The following is a 16,535-nucleotide window of genomic DNA, read 5'->3' as shown; positions in this document are numbered from 1 at the left end:
TCACATTAAGTGACCCAAGAGATAGGGATGATACTATCAGAGGAAGTAATGAGTTGCTGTATGTATGCACTTACCATGCAGCGACACAGTTAGACACAACCACCCCCCTTCTTGGAAGGCTGGAGGATTTGCTAGAGTTCTCTAGAAACTACCTATGAAACACCAGATATTTCTCGGCCAGGAAAATGTCTCTCTAAAAGCAAACAGTGACTTACCAGAAGTAACAATTCTCACAGTGATTTACCTTTAAAATAAGCAAACAAAGGAACACCAAGCCCTTCTTTCAGTTATATTTATTGTTCTTTTGGGAGGCACCATGACAATTTCAGCTTTCGCTCATTTTCTTTTCCTTTGCAAAACAGCAGGGTACAGGTTATGGCCATCCATCTACAATCAGTACACATACTTCAGAAGGTCTCCAATTAAATTTTCATATTTCCTGATGATAAAAGAGGCACATGTGCCAGACAGCAGCAGTGGCTTAAATAAGAATATTTTAAGCAATACTTGCTTAAAAAGCTGCACTGACTGCTATTTTAAGGCAAGTTTGGTGAAAGTTTGACAGGCAATTTCCTGAGGAAATTATAATAATTTTGCGTACAGAAATATATTAACTTTGATTGAAAGGAAGGTTTTAGAAAATACTTAATCAGTGTGAAATTATATTAATGTTACACTTCCTTTAGTTAGAAAGACATTAACAAATCTTTTTGTTCACAATTCAGACTTCTCAGCTATTCCTTTACCTTGCAGGAACGGCACAAAAATGAAGGCAGGTAGTGATGCTTTATTGTCACAAAAGGTAGAATTTTCTCAGGGAATTCATAATTTGGGCAACACTGCAGTCTCCAGAGTCTCTCAGGCTGTGTTCTCAATGATAAGAGCAATACCTTGTCCACCGCCAATGCAAGCTGATCCAACCGCGTATTTACCGCCACGACGCCTGTACAGAAAAAGTAACAGTGAAAATTATTTATATTTACAAAACTGTAGTAGTTGTTGTCTTGAGTTTATGAAAGGAAACTAGTTATCAACTACATACTACTAAAGATGACATTTTAGAATGCGTATGCTCTTCTTCTAGAAAAATATCATGAAGCCTCAACTGATGTTGAACTATTTCTATAGAAAAACAAGGAGTTGCGGGTCTTCTAACATTAAGAGATGGTACATATCATGTTCTTAGGAATACAAAATGGCAAGGAATGACATCACAGGATACTTGTGGTTTCAACACATAATAAAAATGGCACAAGTAAAATAAAATTTTATTGCTAAGATAGTTTTTACAAGCTAAGTTTTCTAAAGCCACACTCCAAGAAACAGTTTTCTGCAAGGTGCAAATTAACAGAGGCTTTATGGCTGAAAACCAATACAGCATTACAAGTACAAGCAAAAAATACAGGGATCTGTGCCCTGAGGGAAAAAAAGAAAAGGAAAATTCAGATTAAAATGGTGCTAAGCTTATTAAACAAGGCAAAAGAGTAAAAATTTCTGAATACAGACTAAAGGGGAAGGAAGATGATGACAAAGCCATTTAAATGGACCCTGTTAAGAAAAGAACAAACTTTGTGCTCAAAGGCCATTTCAATAAAGGAAACCTTCCTACTGACTCCTGTGGGCTTGGATCAGATCTAGAGGAAGCAAAACATCCTGTAATGATGAAAGAATGGAGTAAGAGGTAAGCTGCAGGACCTGCACTACAGCACAAAGATAACAAATTCATACAGAACGTGGCACACTTCAGCGTGGAGAGTTTTAAGCCAGTGGACTGGAAGATTGTAGTCACATAGCATCCACGCTAAAAATCTTTTGCAGATGCAAACACATCAGCACTGCACTCACTAGCAGCAGCTATCAGCGACGCACATACCTTAATTCATGAACCAGATGAGCTGTGATCCGCGATCCTGAAGCACCCAAAGGATGACCTATAGCAATCGCACCTCCGTTGACATTGGTTTTTTCAGGGTCAAGGCCCAAAACTTTTTCAACAGCTAGATACTGAGGTGCAAATGCTTCATTCACCTAAAACATCAGAGAAACAATACAACTGTTCGTGCCTGGCTTTCCACACAAGCTTTCAGCGTGCACGCAAGATTAAATGAGGTGTGCTGCTTCTCCAGGTCGTTTTGATTGAGAAGAATATCACATATGGTGTTTATAAAAGTGTACTCAGACAATGTACAAATTGTCAGGCCAACCCAACGTAAATTCAGATCCTTCTGGCACATGTGATACAAAGCAAGTATGTAGTTTTAGGGGTTTTTTTTTTTAAAAAGGTGTGGTACATTCTTATGCAATGTGTTCGTGAAGAGCCTATTGCACTGAGAAAAAATGACCTTGTTCACAAACGGAGGCGTATGACTAACTCAAAACATGAACAGTACAGCCAACAGAGTAAAACCTCATGTCACATGAGGGTATTTTTTTCACCATGGAATGCTATCACACCATTTTCATTTTCCTCGTGCCTGAGATTTTTGTAATGACTGTGCAGCTGTGTGGTAGAAACTAGATGGACAGAGGTCAGGCAGGCAAGCTAGAACAGGTGGGCTCCAGACATATAGAAACACCTACATAGTGATGACAGGCTACATCTATGAGTGGAATGTTTCTGCTAAAAAGATCAGGAGTAACTTCACCGTTCATGTTAAAACTCCTCACCTCTACCAAATCCATGTCCTTCAGGGTCAATCCTGCTTTCTTCAGAACCTCAGTAATTGCTGGTACAGGGCCTGTTTGGAAGTTGTACTACAGTTAGTTAAATAAAAAAGTAAATAAATAAAGGCTTATAAACCTGTGACACATAGGATAGCTTCATAAAGCCTCATCAGAACCCGTCCCGTGAGACTCTGTGCAGCCAATGAATTCTGGATATGCCCCTCATCTGCTTTACTAGGCGGTAAGAGAACTCCTAAATCTCAAAACTATTTGGCAGCCTTCTCAACACACTGCCAGGGAAAGTTAGGAGTGTCACTACTGCTGCACAGCTATGTTGATAAACACAGGCAGAGCTTTCAAGTCAAGAGAACTGACAGTCCCCAGCCAAATAAAACAACCTCATGACAGTTTTAAGGCACTCTACTTCCCAGTACTCTTGGTTCAGCTTATTCTTTCCTCATAACCTGCAGCCTCTGGTACACAAAAAAGAAAAAGGCAGGGGCTGTTCTAGAGTTTGCTGGTCATATGTTTACTTATGGGTATTGTTGTTTTGGTGTTCTTAATATAATTTACCTGAAAATCTGCTAAATATTCCCTTGGGCCCAGGTCCCACCCAACTGAAGCCCCTAGGATTATTTTTTGAGAATATTATAGAGTTTGGCAATAAAAGCATTCTCTGGAAGAAAGCTGAGCATAATCTACTAGAGGAGATTAATCTCAAACCACAGCTACCTGAGAAAAGAGACACTCAAAGAGAATTTAAAAGTGCTAATTAAATATGTGATTGTAGGACACAGATATTAAGATGTTAGATAACAGTTGACCATTAGACAAAAAAACCCAATCCTAAGATATTAACAACCCTAAATGCTCTCTCGCTACCAAAAAATGGTGTTGAAAACTCATAGCTCAAAGAATGAACAACAACAAAAAAATAAGTGAATGACCAATAAGACAGAAAAATTAAAAGAATAAAGGTCTCAGTTCAAAGCTCAGGCGATTATTAGAAAGCCTCAGGCAGCTTAATACTAGACTCTAAATGCATCTCTTTACAGATGGATTTTAGTATGCCCGTTACGCATGAGGGCAAGGGGAGGGCCTCTTGGACAAAGACCATTAATGACAGCCAAGTTCTTTTTTCTTTTTTTTTAAAATAATGAATACATTTACTAGACATTGTGAGGCAGGACTCCCTATCACTACCAGTATGTGAAAGGGCAGTTGCTCAGTCTCAGCTCCTGTTCTCAGATCTGTTGCTGTCATGTCGATGAATCTCCTGTGGTCTTTTTGAGTTAACAAGCTGTGGTGTTAAGGAGTTAGGCTACTAACTGTTCCTCCATATGATTTATGAAGTTTTTAAACAAGCTAAAAGAGTTGCCTGACCTAGAAAGAATGGGCTAGTTTAGAAAGCATAATGACAGCGTGAAGTCTAGCGGAAAAAAAACCCCTCCCTCTATATTTGCTTTGAAGGTTGTGTGTTAGTCAGATAACTCAGATCAAGAAAACAAATCTGACAATGCTTCATTTGCATTCCCACTGACACATGGAACCAGTCAACAATGACCTCTGAACAGAAGGACAGAAAGGAAAAAAATGATGCTGGGATACAATGCTGTCTACAAACTAAACAGAAGGGAAAAATCCTGGGGTGTCTGGACTGGCTTTGAGGGTTTGTTTGCATTAACAGCTACTTGATTAGGAAGCATAAAATATGGGTCTAACAAAAAGTAGTAGTTGCTTTGCCAAAATAATACCTAAACAGATGTGTATCCTGGAATCCAATCTTAGCTTCAGCAACTGAGTAACTGCTGAAAGGTGTACACATGGCCAATACTCCTTCAGCAAGGGGTGAGGAAGACAACTCACAGTTACACACTAAATAATGGTATTTAAAGCTGACAGGAAACGGATGTGAATTTCATGAGAAACTGGTTTCAAAAAAAAAAAATTGAGTGAGTACCTATTTTCTTGACTTAGTAACAGAGAAAAAAAGGTGCCTGGGGGACTATAGGTGGGTGCTTATGCTATAGGTCAGGCTTTGCACATCCTCTCTCAGCCATACTGAGGAGTAAATCAGTCCCTCTGCATAAGAGGGATGGACTGATGCAGTGGAATGAACAGTCTCTCTGTGGTGAGCCACACAAACATCTTCAGAGCTACCAGACTCACCACACTGCAGCCTTCTTTTCTTTCCTTTAGAATGCCCAATATAAGAATATTTTAATGCTTTTAATTTATAAAATAATGTGCTTTATGGCAACTTACCGATGCCCATTATGGAAGGGTCACAACCAGATGAGTGATAGGCCACTATTCTTGCCAGAGGAGTAAGACTGTGCTTTTTAAGTGCTGATTCACTGGCAATGATGACTGCACCAGCTCCATCACACACCCCCTTGCAATAGGAAAAAAAAGCATTCTTAGTGGAGAAAATACAAACAAAAAAAACCCTCCCACGCTTTAAACTAAGTATATTCCTCAAAAGAACCTTGAGTCCAAGACGCTATCATTAATATTTAACAGACAACTGTATTAGTGTTTATTCAAAACAACAAACCACAATCTTTCACTATTCTGTGGACTGTGAAAGAAAGTTAAACATAGATGTCTAATTAATCGGAACGTTTTAGAAAAGTAAAATACATTTTTGCTACTAAAAGTCTGCCTTACACTGGAAACATCATCCTGTAGACTTGCAAGGACACTATTAATATTGGATAACATATGTACTATTAATTATAAAAGACACTTTACAGACACCCATACTTGCTGTGGCTATGATCTATTTTAGGCAGGAATTCAGATTATATGATCACAGTGGTCCTTCTGGCCCAAAGAACATTAATCAATTGATTAAGATAATGAATGTAAGAGGAACAGTTTGTAATGACATGCTGCTAAGCACCCAGTCTACTCAGGCTAAGAGCAAAATGTGGTTTGGACTAGAGAGAGGATAGTAATTGTGGTACAAAGATGAGCCAGCAGCAGCAGCAGCATGCCAACTAATATAATGCATGATTTGTAAGGCAAATGTTCAGTAACCATCACCCCTAAAAGAAAACAGAATGGTTAATTCTACACTGCCACTGCAGCTATCAACTGCATAATTCAAGGCTGATGAGGAAGGGTCAATGTCTCACTAAAATAACAGTGACAATCAAATTTTAGGACCCAAGAGCAGACTGAAGAATCCACTACCATCTCGGGGCTGGAACAGTCAATAGGGGACATTCAATTGAAGAATTAGAAACCATTTTCATCAGGAGACACCACTGACAGCCAAAGGTGGCTCAGTGAGACATAAATACAGTGACAATTAATTTGGAGAACCTTAAGAGGCGACACTTTCACAACCCAAGGCTTTGATGTACTCACTGAAGCATTCCCAGCAGTCACTGTTCCATCCTTTTTAAAGACAGAGGGAAGTTTTGCCAGTTGTTCCGGAGTGGTCTGGGGTTTTGGGTGCTCATCCTTTTGCATACTTTCTTTCCCCTTTTTCATTTTCACTTCAATTGGTGCCATCTCAGCATTAAAGTAACCAGCATCCTGAGCTGCAACCACAGAAAGGAAAATAAAAGGACTCTGATAAAAACATGAAGATGATTGTACAGCATGACCAATAATCCGATTTTCATGTGCACACAAATTTTGCTCTGTTTTAACCAAGAGCTCTGGGATAGAACTGTTTATGCTTTACTTTGCTTAAATAGGCTGGTTGGTGTTTTAGTGTTTGCTTTTTTTTTTTTTTAGAAACAGGGCAAAACCACTACAAATACATTCTCAAACTTCTCCAAAGAAAATCTCAAATATTAAAATGTTATTTCAGCTTTAAAATAACTGAACTATTTTCATTTTTTTTTAACCACTAGATTTATTTTTGGTACACATCCCCTTGTATTGCTCTTTATTCTTTCTTCTTTATTCTACAGTTCTGTCACTTATCAGAGAGCCACAAAGCTGTAAATCTCACTCAGAGATGAACATGGAAAAAAATGCTGAACCACGTTTTCTCCGTTGATAACCAGCATAAGCTATTGTATAATTAATAATTATAATAATCAATTAAAACCCTGTCCAAGCTGCTCCTCCACAGGATGTCACAGTCAAGTAATGACCGATTCAGCTGCCTAAATAACCTGAGACAATTCAAGACATTGGAGGTACCTCAGATGCCCACAGGAGCATCTGGCCACGTCACCTAAGATGACATTAGAAGCCAATATTCAGGCAACTAAACACTACCTTTTGTGTCCACAATGTTGATGTGAACACACAGATTTTAAAACCAAAACAACTCCTGTCTCCCAAAACTGAACCAAGACTCCCAGCCAATTAAAATCGTTCCACAAATGCAACACTAAAGGATTTAAAACTAAGGCACTGAAATTGCTAGATCTGATATTGTTCAGCTACCTCAATAAATTCCCAAAACTTTCTCAATAAATTCTACCAAGTCTTTTTCTTTCCTGATTACCCACAGGACTCTCTCTTTAGTACAGAATAAGATGAACTGGTCATAACAAGCAGAAATAAAAACAGCAAGGCAAAAATCTAGAAAACAAGAAGGAAGCAAAAGCCCCTTCAGAGGCACCGTTTTTAGCAAAGGCTCCAGGAATGGCAGGAGTCAGATAACAAGATTAACAAAGGAAGGTAACACATGCTTGAGAAAAGGTACAAAAAGCACTGCTACAGCCATTGAAAAAAAATACAAACCCTTCCTTCAAGAGCAGCACCTGTTAAAAAGCATTATCATTAGAATCTAAAAGTATGCTTAGAGCTTTGTTTCTTAAGTTCACCTTTGGGTTCCAATGTACGCTGAGGTCCCAGGATGACCACTACACATTCCACTGGCTTTTGGTCTACCATCCTGTTTACACTGTTGATTAATTTCACAGTAACCCAATGCCCTTGAATGATGTCTTTGGCCATGTAAACCACCCAGAGAACAGTTCAAACACAGGTCCTGAACAAATATCCCCTCTTCACATTCCATCTGCTCTAACTGCTCAAGGGTGGCAGAACAGCACATGATTTTCAAAAGAAAGAAAAAAGGATTTAGATCAATTCTAGCACATGCTGGTATGCAAGAAGGATGTGGGTTTGCTGTGGAACAGGACTGTTCTTTGGTGCAGAGAAAAGAGAGGAGGGCAGTCAGGTATGCCTGGGACAACACTGCTCTGCTGCAGGGTAGACAAGGGCAAGGTGACCCATCACAGGGGCACCAACAAGCCACATTCACGAACACCAATCCTGCTCAGGCAGGAGGTGACGTGTGACAGGCCAACAAATCAAAAGACAAATTACACCAGACGCACAAGCTACACAAAACTTAAAAAATACATTGAAAAGATGCTAAAAACTGACTAGATTTGAAACTAGTATCACATAAACATTTCCATTCCTAGATTTACTAACCAGCTTTGCATCTCTGTTGCGTTTTGAATGCGTATCGGTCGCAGTCCTCTCGTGTGATGTTGTATTTTGCAGCCAGATTTTCAGCTGTAAGTGCCATAGGTAATTTAACATGCGTATCTGTCAGACCTGCCCACAACGTGTCTTCCAACTGCATGGAACATCATGAAAAGAAAATTATAAAGCACAGCATTATTAACATTTATTATTGACAGTTCCTAATTATTCAGCAGCCTCTTGGAAACTAACGTGTCTTTGTAAAATTTACTCAGGTTACCTACAGATACTTCATTTAAATTAGAACAAACACACTGCAAAACAGTATGCGAGTTCTTGTGTGTTATTTTAGTCAATCTACGTTGTGCTCTTCTTTCCACTCATATGTGGGCTGGAGAGGTTTGGGAAAAGCCTGTGATTCTTAGCATTTCAGTGTATTTCACTACTGCATGAATTATTTATTACAGACCTAAGAGAAAACACACCTGTCTTTCTGGTTACTAGGAAGGAAAGGTGAGGAACTGTGAAAAGGCAGAGCAGCCTACTGATTCATTGTCTCTTTCTCTACTGTCAGGTAAAATCACCTTGCTTGAATCGAAAGTTTCTGTGGGTAAAACACCTCAGGTGAGAAAATACCCAAGTTTAACCTCACTTAACCTGCTAAAGGCAAGCCCAGTCAGTTCAGATGGGTTTTGTCATCTCTCTGTCACCAGTCAAGTTCTGCCAGATACATCACTCATTCACCTGCAACTGTATAATTCAATTATCTTTCTGATAAGAACCCAGGGGCATCTATGGAGACTCGGTGTTATCAGCAACCTTGCAAAGGTGTTCTCTGTAGGAACTGAGGCTTAGTCACAGTGCCACACAAGATTCACAGAACAGAGTCAAACATACTTCATATTCACCACCTTCATAATGGAAAAACAGCGTAGAAGAAGCAAAGGGCTAAAACACTGAAATATCCTAATTTATCATTTTGATGCTGGTTATCACCCCCTGAATAAATGGTAATTATCAGAGCAGAATTAGATCCTGATGAAAATTCCCCACAGTATCCACTAAGGATATGTCTTCAGGAGAAAATGTAAAAATAACTTACCTGTCAATGGATTTAACTTCAAGTTTCCATTTTTAGAATTGAGAGGTGCTTACAACATGGATGTATACATGTTCTTTCTCACTCTACCTACCCATTACTAGCCTTCCAAGCTTCACCTAAACTGTGTATGCCTCTATTTCACAGCCTCTGACATCAGAGAATTTTTTTATATTACGTACAGTACTTCAATGAGTTCTACCAAGTGAAATAAGTTTTGTGCCTAAGAGTTTATTGATATGTTTAACGTGGAATGGGAATTTAAATATGGTTTTTAAAAAGCTAGAAAACTGGCTCTCTTAACAAAACTGCCTGAACTTACTGTTTTGATAATGTCTGAATACTGGATAATTGCTTTGAACAATTAATCCAGACCTAATCTCTAATAATTTCATTTCCAAGGGCATAGTGCCTACAGGTCTGTCTGTAAACATGACTTTATCCACAGAAAAAAGAAAAAAAAAAAGTAAAAAAATACTAGACCTTGAGTTCTGCTCCTAATCTGGTTCCAAATCGAATGTTTCGAACCGCATAAGGAGCCTGGCTCATATTTTCAGCTCCACCACACAGAACAACTTCTGAGTCATTAAGGCAAATTTCCTGTTAAGAGAAAGTAGTAGTTTAACAAGCACCAAAAGCACAAAACCAAAAACAGACCCAGGATTTAGTTTGCTGTTTTGGAAGACAGTAACAAGTGTTTTAGACAGAGACCTTGTCACCTACAAAGCCATACACACAGAAGGAACTCATGCTTAGCCACGTGTATATTTATGAAGGGTTTATCCTTCTATTAAGATTGGGGTCTGTCTCTTTCATTACGTGTCCCTTCTTCCTTCTTTCAGCAGGGAATGATTTTACATCAACGAAGGAGGAAGAGAATATGGGTGCACACACATGACTGGACTGAGGAACAAAGCCATGAAGCATCTGCATGCTTGTGTTCACAGATGGTTTGGGGTGGGTTTTTTTGAGCTCCTAGTCTTCTCAAAAGGAACACAAACTAAACCTCAAAGCCTCAAACTAGACCTGGTGATTCTAAAAGAAAAAAAAAAAGAGACAATTTTAGAAAATATTAGCCAGGGAAGCTGACAAGATAAACCCCTGAAACAAACTAATTCAGCATTGGCAAAGAACACAGAACCTAAATGCCCTAATTCCTAAACACACCATCAGACCATTCAAAAATTCTCCTTCCTTAAAATGACTCAGTTGGACAGTTAAGGTTTATATTTGTTTACTGGAATGGAAGCAGAAGAAATTATCTTGATACGCATTTGAGATGACCAGTTAATAATTCCTATGACTGATTAGGAATTGAGAGGCTTCCTAGAGTTACCAAAAACTGTGTGCACACTTCAGGAGCTCAGAATAGAACCCACAGCTTTGTTGTGTGTCAGAGAAAGACAGAAACACTCGCTGCACTGATGAAATGCCATTTTTGGAAAAAAACCTCAGAACCATCCTTTCAATAGAAGTGGTCATATTCTCCAATGGATTTTTTCAGTGTAGGCTGATGTGTGTATAGCCTTTGCAGAAAGCACTAGCAAAAACAGTCAGAGGGATGTTATTGTAAACATGTAACCTAAACTCTACATCATCTTCCATAATTTTTCCTTTAGAAGATCAGATCTCAAGTAATTCTTCAGCAATGGGAACTAAAAAAAACCCAAACCAAACCAAACCCAAAAAACCAAAACCCCAACAAACCCAAAACCTACGTGGTTGCTCAAATATTTATAAAATACTCTTTTATTTTGCTAAGTCTAGACCACTGGTGCATATGAACAAATGAAATAAAAACCACTGTACCACTGCACCATCTTACTCGGTGGTTTTGGCCAACTGCTCAAAGAGAAGTCTTCTATTTTAGAAGTGACACTATAAATTATCTAATCCATAGGAAGGTTTACCTCTTTGAGCAAAAAGACACTTAAAAAGCGCCAGCTGCTAACGTAGCCAGCTAGGTGAAAATATAAACAATGATTAAAAGATGAAAGCCTTCTGTTGTGGTTCTGATGCCCAGTAACTGCAGTTCATACAAAAAGGATCACAGAATGCAACTATTGCACAGCTGAGCTTTATTTCACTGGCTAACACTTGTTGAATTCCTCAGATAAAACTCAAAATAGCTACAATGATGATTTTTAAAATGAACCACAAAATATGACACTGTGGAGGCTGAACTCTTGCACAAAACTATGCAGGACAATAGGAAGTCTCTACCAGTGGTAGCTAGAAATCCATGACAAGACTCATCCCAAACATGAAGTACAGGTTTCTACCTGTGTCTCTTCTCTCATATTAACAGTCTGACAAACTTCACAACTAACGTAGGAAAAGGAGCTTTGTACCTGACATCCGTTGGCAATGGACTGGAAACCAGAGCCACAAAGTCTGTTGACAGTGAGGGCTGGAACTGGGACAGGAACTCCCACACGTAAACCAACATGTCTTGCAATATAAATCCCATCTGCAGCGCTCTGCGCAGAACAAATAGGAGGGTTTGTTAGTGTCTAATTTCTTTGGAAAGTAAAAGTCTTGATGAAAAGTGGCACTAGTCATAAGTGGCACTTTGATTCACTTCAGAAAGATACCACCCTACATGGTGAAAAAGGGCCAATATCTTATACATTTTAAATAAACTGTGTGTCAGAAAAGCTAGACATCAGGTCAAAAAATGGGACTACAGATGTAAAGACTGAAGTCAGCAACTTAACTGTCTTATGTTTTCCCTTACCCCTTATTTTCAAAACAGCATACACACAACAGACTGACAAAAGAACAGCTCATGACTGGCAAGCACTACTTATTTCAAGGTAAATTAAAATTGCCCACACTAACAGGGGAAGCCCCCCCCCCCCCCGCCCCCAAACCAGACAGTGTGGAAAATGCAGAGATGCCATTACTGCTTCACACTCACTTTGTGAAATGTCTTTAAGTGTTATGTTCTAATTGGACACTGGGCTCTTCTAACAATGAAATCTCATTCCTCCAAATTTTTCAGAGATGGTTCTATCAGCCTTATATTTGAAAAGCAAAGTACTGCACACAGAGCACTTTGCTTCAGAACCCACTCCTTTAAAAAAAAACAGGCTCCAACATGAGATGAAAAAGAAATGATTAGGCTTCTGCATTTCAACTACTGAGTCAGCAGGTGATGGTGAACATAGGTCTAGAATAAAAAATTATAGCAGCACTGCTACAGGTTTGTAAAGGATCTTTCCCAAACAGAGAGAACACTCGAGCTTTTAGGGATCACGCCATGAGCTAAACTGTGTTATAAAGGCAAAGTTCTGTGCACAATGCTACTTGCCAATACAAGTTCAGGAAAAAAAATATTAATCAAGCCACTTCTGCTGCTGAAGGGGAGTTTAAAATGGACACACATTCACAGTTGTTTAACTTAATCATAAAATATTTAAAAGGAACCCAGGACTAAAAAAAGAAAATCTATTGGGATAGGGAAGTACGATGCAAAGGAAAAGAAATGTAATTTCAACATGAAAGACACTTTTTATTAGGAGAAGGCTAGTATTTATGTGAAAGCATTACAAGAGATTTGGATGCAGCATTTTTTTTAAAGCCACAAACAGTTCTTACAAAGCCTAAAAAAAATGTCACAAAAGGATCTGAGATGGTAGCTGTAGGAGACAGAAGAATTAAAAGCTACTCTTTTGGCTGAAAATCCTTAAGAAAGAATACTGCACATCTGTTCACTCACCAGGAAAGTTCTCAGGTATTTGATTCTTTTGCACCCTTGAAAGACTCAGTGCAAAATCACAGAATCATACAATGGTTTGGGTTGGAAGGGACCTTAAAGCTCCTCCAGTTCCAACCCCCCTGCCAGCAGCAGGGACACCTTCCACTAGACCAGGTTGCTCAAAGCCTCATCCAACCTGGCCGAGAACACTTCCAGGGAGGGGGCATCCACAACTTCCTTGGGCAACCTGTTCCAGTGTCTGACCACCCTCACAGTGAAGAACTTCTTCCTAATATCTCATCTAAACCTCCCCTCTTTCAGCTTAAACCCATTTCCCCTTGTTTTGTCACTAACTGCCCTTATGAAAAGTCCCTCCCCAGCTTTCTTGTAGCCTCTTCAGGTACTGGGAGGCCGCTATAAGATCTCCCCGGAGCCTTCTCTTCTCCAGGCTGAACAGCCCCAACTCTTTCAGCCTGTCTTCATAGGAGAGGTGCTCCAGCATATATGAGTGCCTACCTTTAATAACGGTGAAGTTAGAGTACAAAACAAAACCAAACCAGAAATGCTCTTCACTGTCTTGCCTAAAACAAAGACCCTAATCTAGATAGGTAGATAATTGCAATGCTGGTGTCCTGCATACAATAGCATCTACATCACAAGCTCTTTGGAAAACATATGATTGTCCAAATGTCTTTAACACTCAAGGCACACATCCTTCCAGCTCAAAGTAAACTCACATTGACTCAAAAAAAAAAAAAATCTATTTAGAAAACTCAAGGGAAATGAGCTTGAATCAGTTACAGTCTCCAGAAAGAAAGGGATTTCTACAATTCAGTGAAAACCCACTGATGACTGAGTTCTACAAATTAAGTCATTAAAACAGGAAAAACGTACCCGGGGTTACCAAGTGTTTAATGAATCCACATTTTTAGATCAGCTACTCATGGTTCAAACTACCTTTGGTACTAAAACAAAAAAAGCTAAGTCTTGCTCCCAATAATATCACAAATCGTGCAGGGTACGCCCCTTAAAGATGAACAGGAAACACTACACCACAAACGCTGCTCACTCATTCCATTTCCACCTCTTTGGTTTATTCTTGGCTACAAAACAGAGGTAGGACCACACCAAAGGAGTCGATGGAAATAATCATGGACCAGTAAATTCCCCACGCTACCAACCTGCATGACATTGCCCACAATGACACTGTCGATGATCTCAGGAGAGACCTTTCCAGCAGCCAAGGCAGCTCGAGCAGCATGTTCTGTCAGGTCGGTGGCTGTGAAGTCCTTCAGCAAACCTCCGTAGCTCCCAAAAGGAGTTCGCTTTGCTGCCACAATGAATACACCTGCAAGAGAACCAAGAATTATCCAGATGTACATGGTCTAACAAACAGAAAATCACCAAGTCAGCCTCAACTGGGTAGCGTCCTCGAGTCACGAGAGGCTTTGTACATAAATAGAGACACAATGTGAACCCACACAGTTCAAGGTCAGTAAGATACAGCAGTGCTTTAGACAGGGAAGGTATGCAGGATTAACAGTCAGGAAGAAAAGCTGAGAAGATTCCAGGAATACCTCTTTTCCACAAAAAGGTTTGGAAAAAAACCAAAACAGGTAGTCTGGATACCAGATAGACAAAGGACGTTGCCCCATCCCATCAGAGGTGAGTGCTGGTGTACTAAAAGCATGAAAGTAACATCCATGAAATCCCACAGCAAACACCTGTGGAATCATCAGATGAGGAGCAGTTCTTTTAAGAAACAAAGAGGTCACTCTCTCATCCTAGAAAAATCAGCAGGTTTTTGGCTTATACTCTGAAACAGCTTTCACAAAGAAAAAAAAAAAAAAAAACAACCTTTTTATAAGCATTTTAACTTTGATTCCTTTAACTTAAGATGAAAAACATTCCCTAATAAAAAAAAAGCATGCTATTTCCAGAATTACATAGTTAATCTAAACTGTATTAGATTACACTATACACTCAAATTCCAGTTTCTGAGAAGAAAATCCAGTTTTCAATAGACAGAAGAGCGTGTGCAAGCACCTGTGTATAAATGCACCGTCCAGAAGCAGTCGATATGAATTTCAGCTTGGGAGAAGCTGTCTCTGAACCAAACCAAACATCTACTGACTGCTTGGCACGGTGGCTCTCTGCTTCTGTCAGCCTGTGACCTTTCCCCCAGTTGAACAACAGAGCTCACACCCCGCTTTCCTACAACTGCCACGAAGCATCCACAGTTATTTTAAGTAACACTAGCAGAATGTATACAGATATAATGAAGGCAAATTAAAATGCCTGTTCATTAAGCTGCTCATGAACACCATTTCTGTCAGAGGCTGTGTGATCCACGCTTTTTTGGCTGGGTTGGCAGAGGGAGGGTGCTCCTCTCTCTCCCTCTCACATGTTCATACCCCAGACTATGTGATTTACAGAAAAGGATTTTCCAAGCTGGTGAAGGTCAAGGACTGACACTGGTCACTGACAAGGACAGGAAAACAACATTGGGATCTGAAGCAGGCAAGGAATATGCTCAGAAGATCATGTGGGAAATACCCTGAAGTAGATTAAGCAAGCATTGCAGCTTGTTAAATGAATGTTAAAACCAAGGTGGCTTTCAAAGCCATGAAGACAGCAAAATCAAGTAGCACCCTCACTCCCCCGATGCTGCCCATGGACGTCTTTCTGGAGTACTCAGAAGACCTTAAGAATAAGTCTTTGCTAAGCACAGTACTGCTGCTCCCTTAAAATGCAGTGCTGACGTGGTAACTATAAAAAAAACAAACAACTTTGAGCAGCAGAACTTATTTCCCCAAAGGAATAAATAGCTGCTTACTGTTATACATTCAAAAAGCCCACTCGTCAGGGTTTTAAGTGTAGAGGGAACACCACAGTCACCCAAACTATGTATCTCAAGAGGCCTCTGTATACTCAGAGCTCTGAGAAGTGGGGAAGTACTGTGGGGAAGGTCCTGAACTCAGGCTGGGAACAAGTGCTCAGAACTGACTCCTTGTACACACACAGTGTGTGATATATTCCTCACTGTCCTGGTTTTGGCTGGGACAGAGCTCATTTTCTTCTCAGGAGCTAGAAAGCACTGTGTTTTGGTTTCAGAGTGGGATGTGTTATGAGAAGAATGCTGATAATGTATTGATGTTTTTAGCTGCTGCAAAGAAATCAAGGACTTTTCAACTTCCCATGTTTTGCCAGTCTGCAGGTGCAGAAGGTGAGGGGAAAATAGCAAGAGCAATAAATCCAAATTGGATATGCCAATGAGATATTCCATATCATATAATGTCATGTTCAGTATATTAACCAGGGCTGGCCAGAACCCTCCCTTCCTCACTCTTCTGGGACCAGGCTTTTTGGGTTTTGCTCTGCTCTAGGATCGTGAGCCAGTAACGGGGTGGGCATCAGTCAGCAGGTGGTGAGCAACTGCACTGTGCATCACTCATTTGTATATTCCATTATTACTAGTGTTATAATTAGTATTGTCATTATTATTTAAATTTCATTGTATTCCAATTATTAAATTGTTTTTCTCTCAACCCATGAATTTCCTCACTTTTACCTTTCTGATTCTTTCCCCTATCTCCTAGGCAGGGGAAGGTGAGCGAGCAGCTGTGTGGTGTTTGGCTGCTGTCCAGGTTAAAACTACCACAA

The 16,535-nt window shown here is 39.7% G+C and overlaps 1 protein-coding gene across 1 annotated transcript; it reads right to left on the bottom strand.

Moving 5' to 3' along the window:
• Positions 1-284: 284 nt before the first annotated feature.
• ACAA2 (acetyl-CoA acyltransferase 2) lies at positions 285-14,254 on the bottom strand. The gene is made up of 9 exons (XM_010168517.2): positions 14,054-14,254; positions 11,524-11,652; positions 9,656-9,772; positions 8,080-8,227; positions 6,040-6,215; positions 4,930-5,059; positions 2,668-2,738; positions 1,874-2,028; positions 285-943 (listed from the first exon to the last, which is right to left on the bottom strand). The coding sequence occupies exons 1-9, from the start codon at positions 14,252-14,254 to the stop codon at positions 859-861; spliced, it is 1,212 nt and encodes a 403-aa protein (XP_010166819.2). The 3' UTR covers positions 285-858.
• Between the last annotated feature and the right edge of the window lie 2,281 nt (positions 14,255-16,535).

This window comes from Antrostomus carolinensis, unplaced genomic scaffold (genome assembly GCF_000700745.2).
Source record: "Antrostomus carolinensis isolate BGI_N321 unplaced genomic scaffold, ASM70074v2 scaffold8170, whole genome shotgun sequence".
Classification (NCBI taxonomy): Eukaryota; Metazoa; Chordata; class Aves; order Caprimulgiformes; family Caprimulgidae; genus Antrostomus; species Antrostomus carolinensis.
This window is presented reverse-complemented; position numbering and strand designations above follow the sequence as displayed.

Coding starts and splice junctions, on each gene's coding strand:
- ACAA2 (XM_010168517.2), bottom strand. CDS start 14,254: ATGTACATCTGGATAATTCTTGGTTCTCTTGCAGGTGTATTCATTGTG. Junction 11,653..14,053: donor TTGTGGGCAATGTCATGCAG/GTTGGTAGCGTG, acceptor TGTTCTGCGCAG/AGCGCTGCAGATGGGATTTA. Junction 944..1,873: donor CATCTGGTTCATGAATTAAG/GTATGTGCGTCG, acceptor TTTTCTGTACAG/GCGTCGTGGCGGTAAATACG.